The sequence below is a fragment of the Narcine bancroftii genome, chromosome 13 (genome assembly GCF_036971445.1).
Source record: "Narcine bancroftii isolate sNarBan1 chromosome 13, sNarBan1.hap1, whole genome shotgun sequence".
NCBI lineage: Eukaryota > Metazoa > Chordata > Chondrichthyes > Torpediniformes > Narcinidae > Narcine > Narcine bancroftii.
In genome coordinates this window covers 15,942,216-15,964,747 of record NC_091481.1, presented here as the reverse complement: position 1 = coordinate 15,964,747, position 22,532 = coordinate 15,942,216, and the positions used below count along the sequence as shown (strand labels likewise).

The 22,532-nt window shown below is 39.6% G+C and overlaps 2 protein-coding genes across 5 annotated transcripts in view; one reads left to right on the top strand and one right to left on the bottom strand.

Moving 5' to 3' along the window:
- Positions 1-3,934, top strand: part of fgl2a (fibrinogen-like 2a) — an 82,903-nt gene extending 78,969 nt beyond the window's left edge. Inside the window, exon 8 of the mRNA XM_069909728.1 lies at positions 3,806-3,934. Within this exon, the coding sequence (XP_069765829.1) occupies positions 3,806-3,816 (11 nt within the window). The 3' untranslated portion in view covers positions 3,817-3,934. The remainder of the gene's footprint in view (positions 1-3,805) is intronic.
- Positions 1-22,532, bottom strand: part of fbxl13 (F-box and leucine-rich repeat protein 13) — a 129,676-nt gene that overhangs the window by 50,931 nt on the left and 56,213 nt on the right. For all 4 annotated transcript variants that reach the window (XR_011348291.1, XM_069909722.1, XM_069909723.1 and 1 more), the window contains exons 14-18: positions 10,893-10,991; positions 9,924-10,044; positions 9,670-9,832; positions 7,399-7,518; positions 2,334-2,460 (exon numbers count right to left, since the gene is read on the bottom strand). Coding sequence is in view for 3 of the 4 variants with exons in the window: in XM_069909722.1 (XP_069765823.1) it covers positions 2,334-2,460; positions 7,399-7,518; positions 9,670-9,832; positions 9,924-10,044; positions 10,893-10,991 (630 nt within the window). In the remaining variant the exon portion in view is untranslated. The remainder of the gene's footprint in view (positions 1-2,333; positions 2,461-7,398; positions 7,519-9,669; positions 9,833-9,923; positions 10,045-10,892; positions 10,992-22,532) is intronic.

Here is a 22,532-nt window from a genome sequence, read left to right as displayed (position 1 = left end):
TCTTTTCAAAATGAAGTTCAGAATCCAGTTACAGAGAGGGGTGTTGAGTTCCAGTGAGGACAGCTTCTCCACCAGTCTCTGGCGAATGATCGCTTTAAATGCTGAGCTGAAGTCCAAGAACAGCAGCCTGGCTTATGAGGCCTCATTTTATAGATGGGTCAGGAATGAGTGGAGGGATAAGGGAGTAGCCTTGTCAGTGGATTGGTTCTGTCTGTAGGCGAATTGAAATGGACCTAGTGTCTATGAGTGGTGCGTTTTGGTGCGTTCCACCACAAGCCGCTCGAAGCATTTCATAATGGTGGAAGTCAGTGCCACTGGGCGGTAATCATTGAAGCTTGTTGTTATCACCCTCTTGGGTACCATGGATACTGCGGGGATGGTGAACTGCTGCAGTGAGGTGTTGAAGATGTCTATGAAGACCTCTATCAATTGGTTTGTGCAGTTCTTCAATACCCGACCAATTAGGTTGTCTGGTCTTACTGCCTTGTGCAGGTTCACCTTGGATAGGGTTATCCTCACCTCAGCTGACCCTTCATCATGGGGACATGGAGCTTTCTGCGGCATCATCCTGTTCTTCTGATTATACCATGCCTAGATGATGTTCAGACTCTCTTGAAGGGAGATGTCGTTGCACACAATGTCCCTTTAACTGTCATAGATGCATGGTGCCTGCTCCCGTTTTCACTATATCATTCCAAACAAATGTTAGCACATATTGCCCTATGACTTGAAGCATTTTTCAACTGTTAACTATAACATAAACTTTAAAAATTCTGATATGACAGGAGTTTTCACTTCCAACTTGATGTGCAATTCATTACACATCATTCAAATAAGGAAGTTGTTCCCACTGCAATACTGGATTAGTGTTAAAACATATCAAAATTTCAGCCAATATCTGTGGGAGATTTCACAACAGTAATCTGAATTTATTTTGGCTTGGAAATTCTCCCAAATAATGTTTCTTTTTTTTTCTATAATTCCTAAACTAAAAAGCAAAAGCCACTGGGATCCCTTAAACCACCAAAAGGGTAACAGTAATGGTGTGTTGGTGAATTGCCTTATGTGTAAATATTAGTAAGGTCAGGAAGATATTATAAATATTTTGTATGGTAGATACAAAATAGTAAACTGCTGTATTATTCATTAAACCTTTACATATTCCATAAAAATGCACCACATTTTATCAAACTTAACTTCAGTTTTCAAAACATTACATCTAATCTTCTCAAGTTTCAACCATGACCATGGTTTGGGTCGTCCATTATGCATAACTAGGAGGGACAGAGTCCTTCCATCTTAGCAAACTAGATCTTCTAGCCATTGAAGTGGCAAATGCTATCACATGGCAATCCGACACCAATCATCGACTGTTCTCTATACCAAATAAAGTTGTAATGGGATGAGGTTCAATAGTAACCAAGAAAATATGGGAAAATGCATTAAAATTTTACTTCCAATAATGATCTAATGCTGAACAGGAACAAAACATATGAAATAAGGGAGCAAACCCCATGATGACATGTGTCACATATAGAGTTGATGGTAGGAAAAATCTTAGCTAATTTATCTTTGGATAAATGTGCTCTGTGTACTATCTTGAATTGAATAAGTGAATGATGAGCACAAATGGAAAAGGAACAGATAATAATACATTTCTGTATACAATCCTCACAACATGGCCCCACAGCCCCCTCTCTACATGACTGATTTCTGCTCCTTTCTCATGTCCTTCAGAGAGCTTCCCTTTTATTTCCAACCTCTTTTCCCCAATCTTCTATTTAACCCTCAAAATCTTCCTAATCCCAAAAATATACATTGAAGAATTTTAACCCAACAATATTTAAAACAGATGTTTTTGAACATGTATTTGAATCACATTTTCTCATTTCTTGGTAATCTTCCCACAAGTGGTCAGAGTGTTGTTCAACTGTCATATTTTGGCTCATGATGTGCCATGACTGTCACTGGATATCTTCAGTTTTGAATTCAATGCACCATCTCCTATTTTTATTACTTAAGCAAGATAAAAATTCAGTAAGGAAGTCCAAGAGTATTTGCCACAGGAACCTAAAATGTGACATTTCTTATTGTCAGTTTGAGACCCAATTTTGAGTTGATTCCATGCAAGAAAGAAGTTAAAAGGTGTAATTGGCAATATCGAGAAGTGATCAACTTCAGTCTAAAGGTCTATGCTTAACTACACTAAAATGTGATTTTTTTAAAAAACAATTATGACACGCCAGGAAGAATTTGCACAGATTAATCTTCTGTTTTAGGCACACAGATTTTTTTTTAGCTAAATACAATTATTTTAGAACAATATTATTAACCTGTTCTTGTGCATTGGTTCCTGTCAGATCAATGTTGGTCACAGCAGGCAAGCTTCCTAGCCATTCAATGCCACTGTCAGTTAAGTGCACACAGTAACGCATTCTCAGATGAGTTAAACGGAAACATCTGAAAGTCAATCAAACACATTGAAATAAATATAGTTTTAGGTATTACTTCTACAGTGAATATTTTTCAATTGAAACTTTGCTCTTTGACCTTTTGTTAATGCCAATTCAACATAATCCAAAGATTAAAGTTTCTTTACATATTTGTGGCAATCTGTATAATGTTATTTAAGTATTTGTTAATAAATTACTAAAACTAACAATTTTCCACATATTTTTAACATGCTGTATGAGTAAACACAGTAGGGAAAATATTGATGCTATGAAAGATCAGAAGTTGATAAAACTTTAAACAGTTTTATCTGCTATTTGGTCAGGAAATACCTGATGGAAAGAGTTCAGTGTTAGTATTTGAATTCAATGATATCTCATCAAAATTATAAGAGATCTTTCTTTTCACAGAGGCACTTTTGCTTTTATTACAGCTTTCAATATCAAATTTATTTTGTTTTCATTTCAATGTCATTTATTATGAGGAGAAAAGCTGTGAAATTCAGCTCCATTGCAGTGTTGACTGAGTGGCATTGATCTTCAGCTTTGAATCACAGGATGGCATCATAAGCTAATCGAGATCCATAGAGTGTCAGTATATGAGCTGGTGATGCATTATCTTCACTGCTAAGTCAAGTTGGGTCTCATAGCTATCTGAAGGAAGAAAGGTACACAGGTCGAGTTGCAATGAGGGAATTGGGTTCAGGAAATGAGGTATTTACCTCACAATCTGTAGCGTTTAATTGGAAGAGATTATGGACTGAGGAGCAATCTTATTATTTATTTTTTTATTTAGACATGCAGCATGGTAATAGGCCCTTTTCACCCATGAGCCCATGCCACCTAATTACATCAATTGGCCTTCATCTCTGGTATGTTTTGTAGGGTGGGAGGAAACCAGAGCACCTGGAGGAAACCCACGCAAACATAGGGAGAACATATAAACTCCTTACAGGCAGTGCCAGATCGAACCCCAGTCACTGGTGCAGTAAGAGCATTGCGCTAACCATGCCATCAATTGTGCAGTGTGAGCAACAAGGTTAGATGTAAATGTAAGTTATCGATTTTGTGCTGCTTCTAGCCAAGTATGCAGGGATAAAGAATGAGACTGTATATTTGCATACATCCCTTGCTGGTGTTTTATTGCTGGTGCCAGCTTCTCCTATGAGAGGGAGAGTTGTTGCACAATATGTCAGGTGGTGCGTCTGTCATGGCAGTATGTACAAGCTGCGAGATGAGGTAATGAGGCTAGAAGCAACAGTTATGTCCTGCTTGATAGAAATGGGGGCTGCAGAAGGATTCTGATTAAAGTTCAATAACTTAAAATGTTAACATTTGTTTTCCTCTTTCAACAGATATTGCCTGATCTGCTGAGTACTTTCAGAATGATCTGTTTTGACATTTACATAGTCTGTCGAGCAGTATGTGAAAATTATGAAGGAGTTAGGGAGATTTGTGCCTCTGTGGGTGATGGATTTATCTCCTCTTGAATGTTGTGTGTATATAATATATAAATAAATAAATAATAAATATATATTCCCTCTCGCCCATGTTCCACATTGTCTTTCATTGTGCTCCAAGATACCAACTGAAAAACCTCACAAAGATAAGCGTATACAGAGCCGTTATCATACCCACAATCCTGTTCGGCTCCGAATCTTGGGTCCTCTACCAGCATCACCTACGGCTCCTAGAACGCTTCCACCAGCGTTGTCTCCGCTCCATCCTCAACATTCATTGGAGCGCTTTCATCCCTAACGTCAAAGTACTCGAGATGGCAGAGGTCAACAGCATCGAGTCCACGCTGCTGAAGATCCAGCTGCGCTGGGTGGGTCACGTCTCCAGAATGGAGGACCATCACCTTCCCAAGATCGTGTTATATGGCGAGCTCTCCACTGGCCACCGTGACAGAGGTGCACCAAAGAAGAGGTACAAGGACTACCTAAAGAAATCTCTTGGTGCCTGCCCCATTGACCACCGCCAGTGGGCTGATATCGCCTCAAACCGTGCATCTTGGCGCCTCACAGTTCGGCGGGCAGCAACCTCCTTTGAAGAAGACCGCAGAGCCCACCTCACTGACAAAAGGCAAAGGAGGAAAAACCCAACACCCAACCCCAACCAACCAATTTTCCCTTGCAACCGCTGCAACCGTGTCTGCCTGTCCCGCATCGGACTTGTCAGCCACAAACGAGCCTGCAGCTGACGTGGACATTTACCCCCTCCATAAATCTTCGTCCGCGAAGCCAAGCCAAAGAAGACACCTGAAATTACTTCCCATCAGGCACAAAACACATTCAAGAAACAGAGGCACTGTTTTAAACAATCAAAATTGAACAAGCTAACTGTTCACAAATATTGGTTCCTGAGATGGAATACAAAGGCAATAAACAGTATGTTTAATTCTGACTGGATGCTCCCTGCATAAGCTTGATAATGACATGAATTGATAGAGCATTTTTCAGTGGCAACTAAAATGTTTCAAGCAAACTTTAAAGCTATAATTGAATGTATATTTTCTGTTCTGTTGATATCATAGAGAAACATCAAAATCTAGACATAAAATATGAGCAGGTGAAGGCCATCCAGCCTGCTCCACTATTCATGGGTGATCTGATGATAGGCTAATCATTGAAATTCTAAATGCCTGCAGATGCTAGAAATCTTCATTAAAAACAAATGGCTGACTACAGCAGGTCAGACAAGCCACTGTAACATTTCAAGTCCAAGACAAATCAACCAACTTGATTGGCACTCCCTTTGGGATCTAATCATTAATTCCCTTCACCCCCAGTTTGCAGTTTGAACAATCCATAAAATGCTCTGCAGTTACTCACCCGGAATCAGATATTTTGGCATAGAAACATAGAAGATAGGAGCAGGAGTAGGTCATTCGACCCTTCGAGCCTGCTCCGCCATTCAACGAGATCATGGCTGATCTTAAAGTTCAGTACCCCGTCCCCGCCTTCTCTCCGTAACCTTTAATACCCTTATACTGAAGAAATAGATCTAATTCCCTCTTAAATAGATTTAATGAACCTGCCTCTACTGCCCTCTGTGGCAATGAATTCCACAGATTCACCACCCTCTGGGTCAAGAAATTCCTCCTCATCTCGGTCCTAAATGGTTTGCCTATTATCCTCAAACCATGGCCCCGGGTTCTGGATTTTCCCATCCTTGGAAACATCCCATCTGCATCCATTCTGTCCAGTCCTGCCAGAATTTTATATGTCTCTATGAGATCCCCTCTCAATCTTCTAAACTCCAGAGAGTACAATCCCAATTTGGCACCAGATATTTTGGCGCTCACATTTTGGTGATGGACATTTTGATGCCAGACATTTTGGTGAAAAAAATAGGACTTTTGTAGCCCTTTGGACATTTTGGCACCTGCAGTTTGGCTCTGAAGATTGTGCCTTTAGTGACGCACATGGCATTTCATTTATTATATTTTTAATTGAATATAACAAATATAAAATGATTAATTTATTATAAATTTTAATTAAATATAATGGAATAACATCTCCTCACTCCCCTCAGCTGCAGTGAAATCTATGCACTCCCGCCTCCCTATGGTACACAAGACTGTAGGTCTTGATGGGCAACATAGGTCTTGACAGCAACACTGCGAATGCACTCCCCTCTCCCCATGGTGACATTTCCGAACTGTTAGCACCAAAATGCCTAGCACCAAACTAGGGACAGCAAAATGTCTGCTGCCAAATAGTAGATGCCAAACTGTGGAGGCCAAAATGTCTGGTGCCAAAATATCCTAGACCCTCTGATGCCACCTTCCAAATCTGCAATCTCTGCTACCCTGAAAACAGTGACAGATGGGAACACCACTTCCTGCAGGTTTTTTCTCCATATTACATACAATCGTGATTTGGAAATATAACACCAGTTCTTCATTATTGCTTGGTCTAAATCCTGGGACTCCCCACCCACTCAATCACACTGCGGGTGTGCCTTCACCAGATGCATCGCAAAGGTTCAGGAAAAATGCTCATTAACACATTCACAACTGCAATGAGGGATGGGCAAAATTAAAGATGTCCTTGCCATCTTCCACAGATTCTGAATTGGATTAATTGATCTGATTTGTTTTGTTTTTAAAAAAGTATACAAATGCTCACTGAAAAGTTTCATGAATTTTCTTATAGTTCCAGTATCAATGAACATGACAGAAAGTATAAGAAATGCAATCCAGATTTTTACTGTCAACTTCTATTGTTCAAGGCAGTTTAGTCTAAGCAAAGTTATCTAAAAAGGGAAGAATTAGGAACTGGTATCATTAGGTTGTATGAATGATCTCGAGTTCGGGCAATTTCAGAATTAATTGATATTCTATTAACGTGTCACCCATGCCATAATTCCCAAAGAGTGAATAAAGAAAAATAAAGAAAAAGCACAGGTGAAACTGGGCAATTGAAAAAGGAAGCAAATTTCCTAAGATCAATATTAAAAAGTTTGTAATGTAAACTTTGTCGTCCTTGTTGTTTGAAGCACTCTCAATTACCTTGGGAAACAATTTTCTCTAGTAAGACATGGCATTCTAATATCTGCTCACTGTCTGAAACCCATTGTGCATAAAAGTTACTGGAACTATTCGAGACCAAGATAAGACTGAGTAACAAACAGATCGGTAATGAATTCCATTTTGTTAGAAAAAATATCACCATATTTTCATTGGACACATTCACTAACCTGCTTATTTTAATAATCATTTTGAATTTTTCTAGCAATTCTTTCTGTGTGGTGCTGGCAAAACATAAAATTGAACCAGGTGAAATAAGACTATCCTTGATATGAAAGAGATCCGTTGATGGAATCAAGTCACAGCCAGCATAAGGGAAAATAAATATGGTTTTCAGAGACCAAATTATCTCAAAACCATTACCATGATGTTGGAATCCAAATCAACAAGAGGAAAAATATTGTTTTTGCATACCTCTGTGCAATTTTCAGTATTGATACATCAGTAATTAAGACACAGTTGCTGAGGTTCAGTTCTCTGAGCTTTGAACCTGAAGGTCCTTCCACAAAGCTTTGAATACCTACATCAGTGATTCTGCAACACAAATCATATCTATGTTATTCATGTACAGATATATATTTGCTATTTGAATAAATAAAATGCAACAAACACATTTCAACAGATACAAAACAATATTTAAATAATAAAGAAACTTAAAAGTATAAAATTTGTATGCCCATAGGAGTTTCCAAGTAGTTATAAACTCTTGTTACCTGACTCCTTTCCCTTCTGGATATATTAAAATTTTTAACCCTTTTTTAAAAAAAAACTTTTGACTTATTTTCTACTAACCTTTTGTATATTTAGCCACGCTGCTTCATTCACACTGTTCTCCATTGCAGGGAACAATGCCCCAACATGACAATAAACTTAACTTCAAAAGCATATTGGGTCTGTAACACTAAGGCAACACCATTGCTTTGAATGGTTAGCCCCTCAATAGTGATTTAAAGTTGTCAATGCACCAGGTCTGAGGTAGGGTTTGTGAAAAGGCAACACAGGTAGATGGGAAGGTGAAGAAGGCATATGGCACGCTTTCTTATGTAGGTAGGGGTATAGTCTACAAATAAAACATTGATTAGATGACCTTTGGGATATTTTGTGCAGTTCTGTTTGCCATCTAAATGAAGGATGTGGTTACACTGTAGAGCATGCAGAGTTGGTTCACAAGAATATACTTTAATGCAGAGTTGGTTCACAAGAATATACTTTGGATTTGAAGACTTCAGTTTGAGAAGCAATTGGATAGGCTGGGTTTGTTTTCCCTAAATCAAAGAAACCTGAGAGGTAACCTAATAATTATAAGGTTATCGATAAAATGGATAGCAAGAATCATTTTACCACGGTAGAAGTGGTAGGGACAATAGGTGTGTCAAAAACAAGAGGGCTTTGTTTAAGTGACAGGAAAGCGTTTTCAAATTTCAGATTTATTGTTAGAGTACATACATGACATCACAAACAATCTTGAGATTCTTTTTCCTGTGGGCGAGGCAGAATTACCACTTAGTGGTGTGCAAAAAAACTGTACACAATGTATGCATGTAAACAAATAGATATAAACAACTGACTGTACAATACAGAGAGAGGAAAAAAATGATAAAGTGCAAATGTCCCTGATTGAGTTTATTGTTAAGAAGTCTGAAGGTAGAGGGGTAGGAGTTGTTCCTGAACCTGGTGGTGTGAGTATTGTGGCACCTATACGCCTTTCTTGATGGCAGCAGCGAGAACAGAGTGAGTGCTGAGTGGTGTGGGTCCTTGATGATTTCTGCTGCTTTCCGACTACAGTGCTCTCAATAGTGGGGAGGGTTTTGCCTGTAATGTCCTGGGCTGTGTCCACTACCATTTGCAGGGCTTTATACTTGGGGGTATTGGTCTCCCCATAACAATCTTTAAAGGGATTTGAAAGGAACTTTTTTTTTTTGCACAGAAATTGATTGATGTCTGAACTCACTACTTGATGAGGTGATAGAGTCAGATGCCATCAATATGTTTAGGAGTCACCTATATAGGAGTTTAAATAGAAAAGGCATGGAAGTATATGGAAATAATGCAAGGATTCATAAAAATGGGCAAAAAAGTTTATCCGTGGTTCAGGAACTTCTTGAGGAACTTCTTGCTTTGTTAGTTTTGTTTTCTTTACAAAGTTTCTTTAGTTTGGGAAGGTAGGGGAACTATTATTCTCTTTTGCTCCTACCATAACCTTGAAATGTGAGAGTCTGCTAACATAATGTTTCTGCCCATGCATAACACATGGCTGGTTTGATATGAGATTCTCCTAGTCTCAAAAGAGGCTATCTGCTTTTGTTCTATCTTCAACAGCACTTGATTATAGATTTGAGTGGTGGTTTCCTTAGTGCTCTCCTTGTACTAGAGCAAAACGTTGCTCCATTTTGATTAATAGCAGTTTACAGGAGTGGGATATCCCAGCCCTGAGACCAGCAAGCTCCTTTGATTGTCCAATGCAATTTAGAAACAGATTTCTTAGCCAACTAGGGCAAAATCAGCACACCAAAGAAGTACCCTCAGAGTGCTCAAATTGGAAACCCAACCTATATCAATACTATAAGGTGCCATTGTCTAAATAATTAACACAAAATTATTTTTTAAACACAATGATTGCTTTTTTAAAAATATAGAATGAGGATGCATAAGAAAAAACATAAATAAACTTTTATCAACCAGTACCTCGTACAATCAGAAATATTTAACACAACAATGCTTTTCAGCGTTGAGATGAATTTCAAACTGTTGTCTGTAATCTTTTGGCAGTCCGCCACATAGATGTGATTCAAATTTGGGCAATTAGTACTGATGATTTTGAAGCTTGTATCGGTAATACGTTTACTGCCTGTTGTATTAAAAGAGCAGAATTATAGTCCAAGAGTTCTGTTGTATCATGTAAAAAAAACTTTGATGTGATATTTCATAATTTGTCAAACCTTCAGTTTTAAAGGTGGTAAGCTTTTTTCCTTGAACAAGTACTTTTACAGCTGCATCGGATATGTGTGGAGAGGCAAGAAGTGAAACTGTTGTGAGGTTATAATAACAACCAACCATAGCCTTTAATGGAAAAAAAAATCGCATTATTCTGAGTTCCATGATGAAAAATACAGAAAACAAATAAAAGGGTGGAAGAGTCATCAAAAAGTCAAAAAACTGCAGATGCCAAGGAACATAAAACAATGGATTTTTTTTTGTATGTCAGGCAATATCTGCGGAGAGAAAAACAGTTAACGTTTTTAAGTTGATGACCATTCATCAGAACATAATTGGAATATAAGCCATAAAAGATAAAAGGATTTGACCCAACCTTGAATGGTCTATTGATTCCTATATTAGCTAATGTAGGCAGCATCAATAACAAAGGAAACAAAAAAAAAATTCAATGCGCCCACTGATTGAACCTCGTGTAACGAACGTTCAACAAAAGATGCATTTTCAATTTCTTTAATAAATTGAATACCTTTGCGCCCCTAAGATACTTTTTTGTACCAAGGTTAGAAGAAGGTCTATAATAAGTAAATGATTGGTATCTTATTAAGAAACAAACATTAGTGACTTAAAGGAAATGACAGACCTACCTGCTCATTCCATAAGGAACATACAAAGCAATGTAGAAAACTCTCAACTGTTATAGAATCTAATCATCAACGGGTAATGAGGCAACAAGATAGCCAGAAAATAACAAAGCAGCTGTCAATAAATTATCTGGAAAGTCAAAGATGGAATTCAAGATCAAAGCAATTGAGAAACGATAAAATATGAGGCGAAAGGATTGTTTAGAAAAACATTGCTGATAAGAAAAGGTCCGTGATGTGGACATCACATAGAAAGAGGTCATTGTGCCACCCAGAAAGAAGACAAAGTGCAAGAAAATTATGAGTCTCATTAAATAATATTACACTTACTGTGATGCAGCTGGTGGTCAGTGTTGCCATATCATTGATTACAAGGTGCTCAATTTCATTGCAGGCAATTCCTATTGATTTAAAACCTTGCACTGAGATCTAAACAACAAAATTGCATAAAACATAACTAAGTTAACATGAATATATTTTATCAGGGTACATCAGATGAAACAATAAAATAATTTATACTGCACTTTAACTCTGCAATTAAATGAACCTGGTGTTTGCTGAGTGCATGAAATATTTGAAAATTTCTATTAGCCACGAGCGAGTAGGAACCACTACTTTTACATCTCAGATTTAAGATCTCAGTGCAAGGTTTTAATCTGTGAATTAACAAATAAAGGCCAATTCTGCACACAATTTGTAAAAAACACACAGAATACCCCCTCTCTGGCAGCAAAATCATCACAAATGTGTTGGTGGGATTTCCAGCCAAACTGCCAGCAAGTGCTGAAAAACTCCTGAGGTCAGCTTTATATAGCTTTCACTTATTGGCATCAGGGAAGCTCCTGTAGAGAGTCAAATATCAAAGATTAAGTCCAATTACTCAAAACAAATAAAGTACCCTTAAAAAGGCCAGGTGCTAACTGGATTAATAAAATGTTTTGCTGGTAAACATACTGTGAACACATTATGCCTCACAGGTCCAACTACCTAGGTTAATCCTGACCTTCAGTGCTATCTATGAATCTTGTACATTCTCCCTGTGTTTCCTCTCAGTGCTCCAGTTTCCTTGCACTTTGTGGTGATACACCACTAGCCGACTGCAGGGGGCGACCTGTGAACCTTCAGGGAGACCTGACAATGCCTGTCAGGCTGTCAATCAGCTGACCTGAATGGACCCAGCCCCACCCAGTCGGCTGCCAATCATCTGCCTGGGATATAAGTCACATCCGGCCCCTCTCAAGGTTAGTCACTCGGGAGCAGAGCACAGCTAACTACAGCAGAGACTTTAAGCTGAATAAAGCCTGTTGTTCAGTCTTTGAATCTTGTGTATGCTTACTGTCACGACAGTGCATAGCACACTTTGAAAAGACATACTAAATTGCCTTCATGGTAGAATTTGGGGAGAATGTGAGAAAAACTGAATAGGATTAGTGTAGATATGACATCAAAAACCTCAGCAAAATTCTACAGTTGTGTCGTGTGCTGACTGGCTGCATCATGGTCTGGAATGGAGGCACCAATACCTCTGAGCAGAAAGCCCTGCAAAAGGTAGTGGACGCAGTCCAGTACATCACAAGCAAAACTTACCCCACCATCAAGAAAATCGACATGGAATGCAGCAAAACTGCAGCAACAGTCAAAAATCCACACCACCCAGAATATGCTGTTCTTGCTGCTACCATCAGAAAAGAGGTAGAGGTGCCACAAGACATTTACCACCTGGTTCAGGAAGAGTTGCTGCCCCTCCACCATCAGACTAAAAAAAACCAAACTCAATCAGAGACTCATTTAAGGACTCTTAATTTGCACATTATTTATTATTGAAGACTATTTATTTTCTGTATTGCATAGTCAGTTTGCACTTTGCTTACATTTCTCCCTTTTCTATATAGATCTTTTCTTGAGTACAGATTTTGCACTACTAACAAGTAGGAAATTCTGCCTGGCCCGCAGGAAAATAATCTCATTTATGTATTTTGACAATAATTCTGAACTTTGAACTAGAGCGAAAGTAAACGCATGCTTGATGATCGGCTTGACTCTGTGATCTAAGGATCCCGATTCTATGCTATATGGGTGGCAAAATCTACTTCAAACAACAAATCAATTTCTCTTTAATAATGTGATTGCAGTAAAATGCTGCTAGGATTTTACTGCCTTTCTAAGGCATGAATAAATGAAAATATTATGCATGCCATTTTTCTTGTTTTATTTGAAAAGGCTATCATAAATTTGAATGGATGCTTCCAGCACATGATGTAAGATTACTGCTCACACCAAACTGATTAGAAAACCAGTGATATAAAGCCTGTATTATTTTCCATATTCACCCACTCAGGAAAATCAGCATTTATACCTGCTGCAGTTCACACAAGTTTTAAGAAATCATTATATAGACAGGAGACGTGAAAGTGAAGATTTAGATTGTTAAAATATAAATTAACATTTTAATATCTACAATCCTGTAGTCATTCTTTATATGTCTTTTACACAATTATTTTGGTAGCAAGTGAAAGAAGAATCAACTTTCATCTGCTTACATTAGCTTTCTTGTTACCAATAAATGACAGAATTTCACTCCTTCAGTGTAAATAAGATTACATGCATGCCCAAATGAGAAAAAACTTGTTTTTCCAACTGCCTAAAATGTACCAGGTTGCCAAGGTTGGAGGCCAGTCATTTTAATAGATATATTATGCCTTACCTGAAACAATCTGGAACAGTGTGGAAAATTCTCAGTTAAAACCTGCAGAATCATTCTTCTTCTTTTCTTTGGCTTGGCTTCGCGGACGAAGATTTATGGAGGGGGTAAAAAGTCCACGTCAGCTGCAGACTCGTTTGTGGCTGACAAGTCCGATGCGGGACAGGCAGACACGATTGCAGCGGTTGCAGGGGAAAATTGGTTGGTTGGGGATGGGTGTTGGGTTCTTCCTCCTTTGCCTTTTGTCAGTGAGGTAGGCTCTGCGGTCCTCTTCAAAGGAGGTTGCTGCCCGCCAAACTGTGAGGCGCCAAGATGCACGGTTTGAGGCGATATCAGCCCACTGGCGGTGGTCAATGTGGCAGGCACCAAGAGATATCATTAAATTCAATATAAATGACTACAATCCAATAAATTATTATAATACCCCTTGCCTCATTCACTGAGACTTCCACCACATAGCTGCAGAAATCATTTTTAACAGCTTTGGATTGTAGGGTCTGTAAAAGGAACTTCAACCAATTTTCTGGACCTCATATAGTTTGTTGTCTGTAGCAGCTGCCAGATGGGGACCAGCTCTATGAAGACAAACCCACCATATAATGATCTTGATTTTTCCAGGAACATATACCTTTCCAGGCCCTTGACTTAGTTGCCCTGAATTTTCTTCCCCTTATTCTTCAGCAAACTTCCATTCATATTTGAAAGCAGTTAAATCTGGAAACATTTCTGACTACAAATGAATTATTTGTGATCGGAAATGTTTCCAGATTTAAATGCTTTGAAATATGTTGTATTCCAATATATGCTGAAAGAAAGTTATAGTGGAGGCACTTCTGATAATTTCCAAAAATATTCACTGGATTCTGGGTGGTCCTGGCAGATTGAAAGGCAGCAATTGTATCACCCAAGTTTAAAAAGAGCGTAGGCAAAACAAAGAAAACTCTGCACCAGTTATTTTAACATCCGTAATTGGGAAAATGCTCAAATTTATCATTACGGAAGAAATAGAAAGACATCTGGGCAGAAATTGTTCCATCAGGCAAATGCAGCACAGATTCAGGAAGGGCAGGTTGTGTTTGACCAATTTACAGGAGTTCTATGAGGATATAATAAGCACAATGGATAGAGAAGAACAGGTAGATGTTGTGTACTTGGATTTCCAAAAGGCATTCAATGAGGAGCTGAATAAAAGATTATTCATAAGACAAAGATGCATGGGGTTAGGGTAATGTATGAGCATGGATAGAGTAACGAATAGAAGGCAGAGAATTGAGATAAACTCCCCTTGCTCCAACACCACAAAGTGATTGTCTGCACTATTGTAGGTTTTGCACGGATAACTGAATTTTTAAAAAATTCTTATTTATTTTAAATTCAATTAAGTATATTTTTGTAGTTTTTAGTTGTTTTAATTTTTTTAAATTAAGTACCTTGATTAGCTGCAGCAAGTAAGAATTTCAGTGCATTGTACAATGTATAAGACAATAAATTCACTATCATTATTCATGCTAACTGTTATACCTATCTCTACTGGTCCCATTTTCCAGCATTAGGACTATATCCTTTTATGCCTTGCCTATCCATGTCCCCATCTCAATGCCACATACACATTGTATTTGTATCTGCCTCCATCACCTTCTCTAGCAGTGTGGTCGCGATATCAACCATTTTCGTGTGAAAAGCTTACGCCTTTAAATCTCTTTCCTGAAACCTCGGCCCCTGTGTTTTTGGCTCCCCTACCATGAGAAAAAGATTCTGACTATATAGTCTACCTATGCCTCTCATAATTTTATATTCCTCTATCAGATAATCTTTCAGCCTCCTTTGAACCAGACAAAAATAAACCAAGCCTATTCAATCTCTCCATAGCCCTAAAGTCCTTCTTTTCAGACAACTTTGTGGTAAATTGCCGCTGCACTTTCTCCAGGGCAAGAACGTCTTTCCTTTAGTGTGGCAACTAGTGATGCACACATCCTCAAAGAGCAGTCTAACCAGCATTTTGAGAAGTTGCAACATGACATCCCAATTTTTAGCAATGGTAGAGAGCTCCTGTAGTCCTTTGGTCGTGTTCACTTGGGGAAGTTCTGAATGGCCTTGTTGGATAGTGGCATAGCCACTGGGGTGATGGAGGCCAAAATGGCACTTGGCCAGGTTCACTGTGAGCCGGAACCTCTGCAGTCTGTTGAAAAGGTGGATGCTGGCATCGGGCTGGCATGAGGATGTCGTCTAGATAAATGAAGTTGAAGTTGAGGTCCCTGCTGACCACGTCTATTAGCTGCTAGAATGTCTGGGCTGCGTTTTTTGAGTTTGAAATGATGGCCAACTTCTGGACGTCGCTGAAGTGTACTGGGATTTGGTGGTAACCCCTCACAAGATCCATCTTGGAGAATACCCTGCAGCCCTCTAGTCTCTTGGCAAAGTCCTGGACATGTGGAATGAGGTACCTGTCTTGGACCGTAGCTTTGTTTAGACATTGGTAGTTGCCACATGGACGCCACCCAGCGGAGCTCCTCTGCACCATGTGGAGCAGGCAAGCCCATGGGCTGTTGGAATGGCAGACGACCTCCAACTCCTCCATGGTGGCAAACTCGGCCTTGGCTTGTTGGAGCTTGTCTGGCGGGAGGCACCAGGATCATTCATGCACCGGGGGGTCAGCGAAATCTATGTGGTGCTCCACGCCATGTGGAGGTTTGGAGTCATGGAAGTTTGGTGTCAACAGTGCTGGGTAGTTGGCCAGTAGGGAGGCACACTCATCTTGGTCCAGGGCATGGATTCCCAGTGGCAGGAACGAACGTCTCCTTAGGGTGAGGGGGAAGATTGGAACATTGTGGCATTTACTAACTGGCATCCTGTCATGTCCACCAGCCCCGAGAAAATCCACTCCAAGAAGCGCCTGTCCCACAGCCGTGATGGTGCACTCCCAATGAAAAACAGCATCTGCAAATGGTGACCAGGCAGGTGCCATAGCTAGAAATAGAGGACCTGTCGGCCGCTTGCAGGGGAAAGCCTTTGGCATTGTTTTTCACCTCAAAGTACGTGGGCAGAATAAGGCTAAACTCTGCACCTGTGTCGACGAGGAAATCCCTCTTGGTCCTCTGGTCTCTGAGGTAGACTAGGCCTTTCTGTGTGCCAACCGCCAAGACCACTATCAGCAGCTGGTCTGCCCATTTACCATTGCCGTTTTGGTTTTGACAGTGGGGTACGAGCACAGTGGGGGTTGCACCATATTGCTGTTCTGCTCTGCACATCCTTCACGTTGCCGCTGTGCCACAGTTACCGCTGATGTTTCTGGTGGGCTGGATGGTGTGGCAGTGCCGATTGCATGTCGACTGGTTCCATGTGGAGGGAACTCTGCTGTGCCATGCAGAAAAGCCTGTCTGCTTCTTTGGCTATGAGTTGTGGGGTTCTGACATCCATGCCTGAAACTGCTGAGGATACATGCACTGGTAGTTTCAAGAGGAATAGTGTCTCAAACAGGAAATAGTCTGTGCGCCCGTCTGCCAAGGCCGCCATCTCATGCATTAGCTCGGAGGGATTTCTGTCCCCCAGGCCTTGAATGTTGAGGATTCTAATGGCGCGCTTGTCAGGGCGCTGACGATGTGCCAGAACTTGGTGCCCTCTGAAATGATTCCCTTGATGTGGAACTGTGACTCAGTCAGCTGTAGCCAGTTCCTGCGCTGGCTTGCCCAGAAAGGCAGATGTTCGCCCAACGTGTTGGTCGTGGGTGCTGCGACTGTGGATTCAGCCAGTTGCTGCATTTTCTTGTGATCAATGTTGGTTCCAAAACATTGGAACCGTCGGGGTCACCACTGAGGTGTATGCTGCAGCAACGCTACAAAATAAAGAGACATCCACACATGGTGTAAACAAAGATTCACTTTACTGGTTTGAATTCCTTGTGTGTCCGCGCTGGCCCACCCACTTCCAATGACGTACCGTCCAATTTTCGGAAGTGATATTATCGTGTCGCGGTGTCACTCTCCAGGTGGCTGGCCGCTACACTGAAGTGGAGGGCTCCTTAGTCCACAAGTGGCACTAGGCGCGGAATCTTCCTCAGCAGTGAAGCGGAGCCCACGCTATCTTTGACTGGCCGTGTATTGCAGCAATCTGGCCTGTTTACTTGCACGCTCATTCGGCCCGCTACACTCTGACAGATGCAATGATGCATTATGCACAAATTGAGAAGGAGCTTTGATTTTGAGAGGAAACGATTTGCACCAATATGCAGATGGGGGACTGTATATCTGCACGGTGATATAAGCATTCAAAATAAACGCCTTCAAGTCGCTCCACAAAAAATCCAGATATGCTGAATAAATATTTGGTACTATCAGGCAAAGGAATGCACATTACTACCGTGTTTAACCAAGGCTACTTTAAAAACATTAAAGATGTGGATTCAGTCAAGATTATAAAGCAAATTACAATCTCTTGGCCACTGATGCAAGACTTATGGAAGCTGCCTGTCAAGCTAAGAAAATGTAGGACCTGCAATGAATCATTCCTACAAGACAGAAAGAAAATCATTTAAACCTCTCAGAACAAATTACTATATGAGAAATGAACCAGGGACTCAGAAAGAGTAGGGAAGTGTAAACTTAACAAGTAAAACACTGCTGAAGTGCAGAGAAGTTAGACAGACAACAGGAGAGCTAATACCAGACAGACATCACAGAAGGCAGTGGTGACTTGACTCCCACCATAAACTAAATGATACAAAGTCTAAATCAGAGAAACATCTGAGACCACAGAAAGATATATAGAAATTCTAAAGGTTGTGCAGAGAAATCATCCCAACTTGATAACAGCACCTTGACCAGTCCTGAAACAACAGTCTGTTTATCCAAGTATCTGAAATACTGGCCCCAAAAAAACCTAACTTGGAGAAATGAACAGTTATTTAGATATTTGTTCTAATTTAATTAAAGATAAGTAACATGCACATCATTGTATCACTTTAAGAATTGTATCATTCTTGTAATGAGGAACTTGGTGGGTTGGTCTGTCTCTGTGCAGAAACCAAAGCAAGAATATTGTTGTCTTTGACTAAATAAATAATGTTAATTTTTTTTTATTACTGATGATTTACATATTTTAAGCATTTGTGTAATTTTCTGAAAGTTACACTTAAGCAACAAGTTAGATTAAGGCTGGGAGAAGTGAAGAGTGAATCAGTCCATCAGTTTCTAAACATTGAACCACACTCTATCTTGCTTTAACTAAACATATCATAAGTTAAAACAAGGTAGTCTTGTTATTTAATTTTCACAAACTCAGCAAGTGTAGTATGTTTGCCATCATCTAGAGTTATATAGCATTTTTCAAAGTTCAGATTACATAAAATGTAAATAAATTACACAAATCAACATATGATATTCCATCCATAATATCACAGAAAAAGTAAATATAACATAAAAAGACCAAAAATCAAATGTTCATCAAAACCCCATCCCACTAACAATGTTGCATGGCAGAAAGGAACACAATAAACATCACTCTTAAAAGTGAATGAAAAAAACCAACAAAACTCAGATTATATCTAAAGATTGTGATAATAATTAAAAAATGGTCACCACAAAATTTGAAATCTTATGCTAGAATTGATTGAATATCGAATTGTTTCTAAACTTAAACAAAACATAACATCTTTCACCCACTGAGCACAAATAGATGGGGCTGCACCCTTCCACCCGAGTAGTGCAGCCCGTCTAGTCAAAAGAGAAGTAAAAGAGAAGATACGAGATTTATTTGGGGTCAACAAAACATCATCTTCTCCCGTTGTACCAAAAAGTGCTATCAAAGGATTTGGTTCTAACTTCATCTCCAAGATTAAAGATACAGATTCCTTTCCTAAAGTGTAGTTCACAAATATCAAATGACCAGACTATTGAAAATGCTTTCTGGGTCAAAAAGCTTATTATCTGCCTATTTTTGCTGTGGTGAGTTGCAAGTAAGGGATTTGAATTCCTGAAGGATGTAATGGAAAAACATCCAGATGCTGGCATCCTTAATTTCTAATGCTGGAATTTACACTGGAAGTTAAACATAACTCTTTCATTTTGCACAAATTATAACTCGAACACATATTTAGCCCAATAAAAACATGGAGAATAGGTTTAGGGCTTATTTCCAAGCCTATTTTCAACTTCCTTCTTTCTGAGCCTTCTATCAGCAGGGAGGGGATGATAGAAGATACAGAATGGAAGGAAATATTAAAATGAGGAGTCTAGAGCCATGAAAAAAAAGGAGCAGGAAAAGGAGTGAAGGGGAGGAGATGAAGATTGAAGGGAGGAGGTGGGGGTTGAAAAAATATTTAAAAAGGAAGAGGAACAGGTTGAAAGGTAGAAAATAGGGACTAAAGACAGGAAGCAGATAAAGGTAGGGCATAGCGAGGAGTGAAGCCAGAAAGAACAGGAGAGATTAAAGGTAGAGGAGTGTGGGAGAGAGTGAAGGAAGGGAGCTTGGGCTAAAGGTAGAGAGTTTGAGGTGCAAAGGAGGTGGGAGTAAAGGTGAAAGGAGAGGGGGGTGAGGCGGAGTTTTTGGAAGTGGATAAGCGAGATAGAAGACAGAAGGCAGATGGAGTAGAGTGAAGATGAAAGGAAAGCGGGGAAAGATATGGTGGTGGATAATAGGCAGAGGAAATGGGATGAAAACAGAAGTGGGATGAAGATGGAAGATGGCAGAGGAAGAGAAGGCAAAGGGGATGAATGGGTTGAAAGTGGTGGGTGGTGTGAAAATTGGATGGGCAGGGATTGAAGATGGAGGGGTGAGGGTGAAGGCAGGGGGATCATAGCATAGGAGTGAGGGTGAAGAATGAGGGTTTGAAAGTGGAGGAAGATTGAATGTATGATATGGTTGCAATCTGAGGGACGTGGTGAAGGTGGAAGAGGTGGGTTGGGGTTGAAGAAGAGCGGATAGGGGTTGGAGGGGAGGTGATAAAGGCAGAGGAAATTGTGAGGTGGGCCAGGGGGATGGGCCCATCTGTGAAGTGGGGCCATACAGATGAATGAGGGCGATAAGAGGAATTGAAGGGAAGTGAAGGGTTGAAAGTGGGTAGTATACATGAAGGTGGATGAGAGTAAAGGCATTGTGCTAACTGCTATGCCAACCGTGCTGCTCCAATTTGTAGGGTAGGGTGTGGGGTTGAGAGTGAGTGGAGGTTTAAAGTTGGTGAGGATGAGTCTGGCACATGGCTTGGTGGAGAATGAAATGTGGATTAAAGATAAGGAATGGGTGGAGTTGGTTGAAGGGTAGATGTGAGGTAAGTATGTGTGGTGAAAGGTAAAGGATGGAATTGAGATATGGAACTTGAAGGTGGTTAATGATGAAGAGGTGCTGTAGTGGTGTTAAAACAGGTTAAAAGGAGCTACATGGGTATGTTGTGAGAAGCTGGGTGCTTTTGGGTAAGGCTGAGAGGCAGTGAATGAAAGGATAGGGTGAAAGAGGAGCAAAAGTGGGTAAGGTGATGAAGAAAAAAATCTGCAGATGCAGGGGTCTAGTGCAATATACAGAACTCAGCAGGTCACACAGCATCCTTAGGAAGCCTGCAATTTCCACCAACTACAATGGGATCCCACACCAGACACATCTTCCCCTCCCTTTTCTACTTTAATAGGGATTGTTCCCTCTGCAATTCCTTTCAGATTTCAGATTTATTGTCATCGTATCTACATGACATCACATACTAGTAGTGCAAATAAAGAAATGTAGACAGATAACAAATGTAACAACTGACTATGCAATACATAGAGAATTTTTTTTTAATCAATAAAATGGACATGTAAGAGTCCTTAACTGAGGCCCTGAATGAGTTTGTTGTTGAGGAATGTTTCGTCATAGACCAGCAGCAATAGAAATTCACCAAGTCGATGGTATCTTAAATCAAAACTTTTTATTAATATCTGACTTAACTCTAAACTTAACCTCAACTATGTGCAAATGTATATATGAGTATGTGTACATTACAGCTTAGGCACAATTCTGAAAAGTCAAATTCAAAGTTAAGAGTTAGAAATCTCGTGTTGAAATTCAGAATCTTTAATCTGATGTACAAAAGTAATTATGGAGAGGTTGTGCCACTGAGTCATCAGACATAAAAACTCACAAATTTTTGTCAAGTTGCTTTTGGAGAAATGTTCCTTCATACGAATGATTCATCACAACTTACCCTCTTCTTGCATAGAGGTTATGAAGCTTGTGACTTCTGCAATGCTTTCAAAGACCCAGGCAAGGGTCAAACGAAGTCACCATCAAAATTATCATGATCCAGATGCAAGAATGATCTTGTTTTCTTTAACCAGATATGGGTCAGTCAGAAGTGACCATTACAATGGCTACAGCATCACTGCTCTCTTCTGACATAGAGAAGCAGCTGAAGTCCATCTTAGTCCGAAGTCATTTTAATTTTGATTCTCCAGATGACTTTCTGATGGATTAAAAAGGCTTTCTTCAAGTGTCTGAATCACATGACTGGCTTGAGCAATACTGGTTCTTTAGTTTCAATTTTCTCAAACCACGAGTCACAAGTAGATGGCCCCTTTAGTTTAAACAGTTTTCCTTCTTAGCAAACATTCATTGTTTCAGAATTTCAATGGAATAAACAAGCTGCTTTATGGCTTTGAAGTAATACTCGAAAATATAGTACATCAAAATACAGATTAGAAAATAACATAAGCCTCTAACAAGGAGTCTGATAGTGGAGGGGTAGCAACTGTTCTTGAATATGGTGGTGCGAGTTTTGCGGCACCAATACCTCTTTCCTCCTAAATATTCTTATTGTTTAATAGAAAACATATATATATTTATATATATATATATATATAAATAATAGGTTCCTAAAGAATCAAATAGAATATATGTTTATATTGATTATCATGATGTACATTAATGATAGTACATCAAATCAAAATCAAACCCATAAATATTTTTTGCCCCCAAAGTAAGAGAAGAAAAAAAGACTAACTAAATGAAAAAAGACTAACTCTAACCCCTCCTACTAAACAAAGTTGAATTAATATTATTAACAACCTTGGAACTAAGCAGCGACCTCTAGAGGTCCAGCAAAGCATACCAATCTACGACATCCATGTACCTTAGTTATTCAAATTGTGGTAATAAAGCATAAATGGGACCCCATATCTCATCAAATGTGATCTTAATTTTCCTGACATTATGTCTAATTTTCTCTAGACTCAAAAAGGACATGGTATTCTGTAACCATTGCAAGTGGGTAGGTGAAAAATAATCTTTCCATTTCAACAGGATATGTC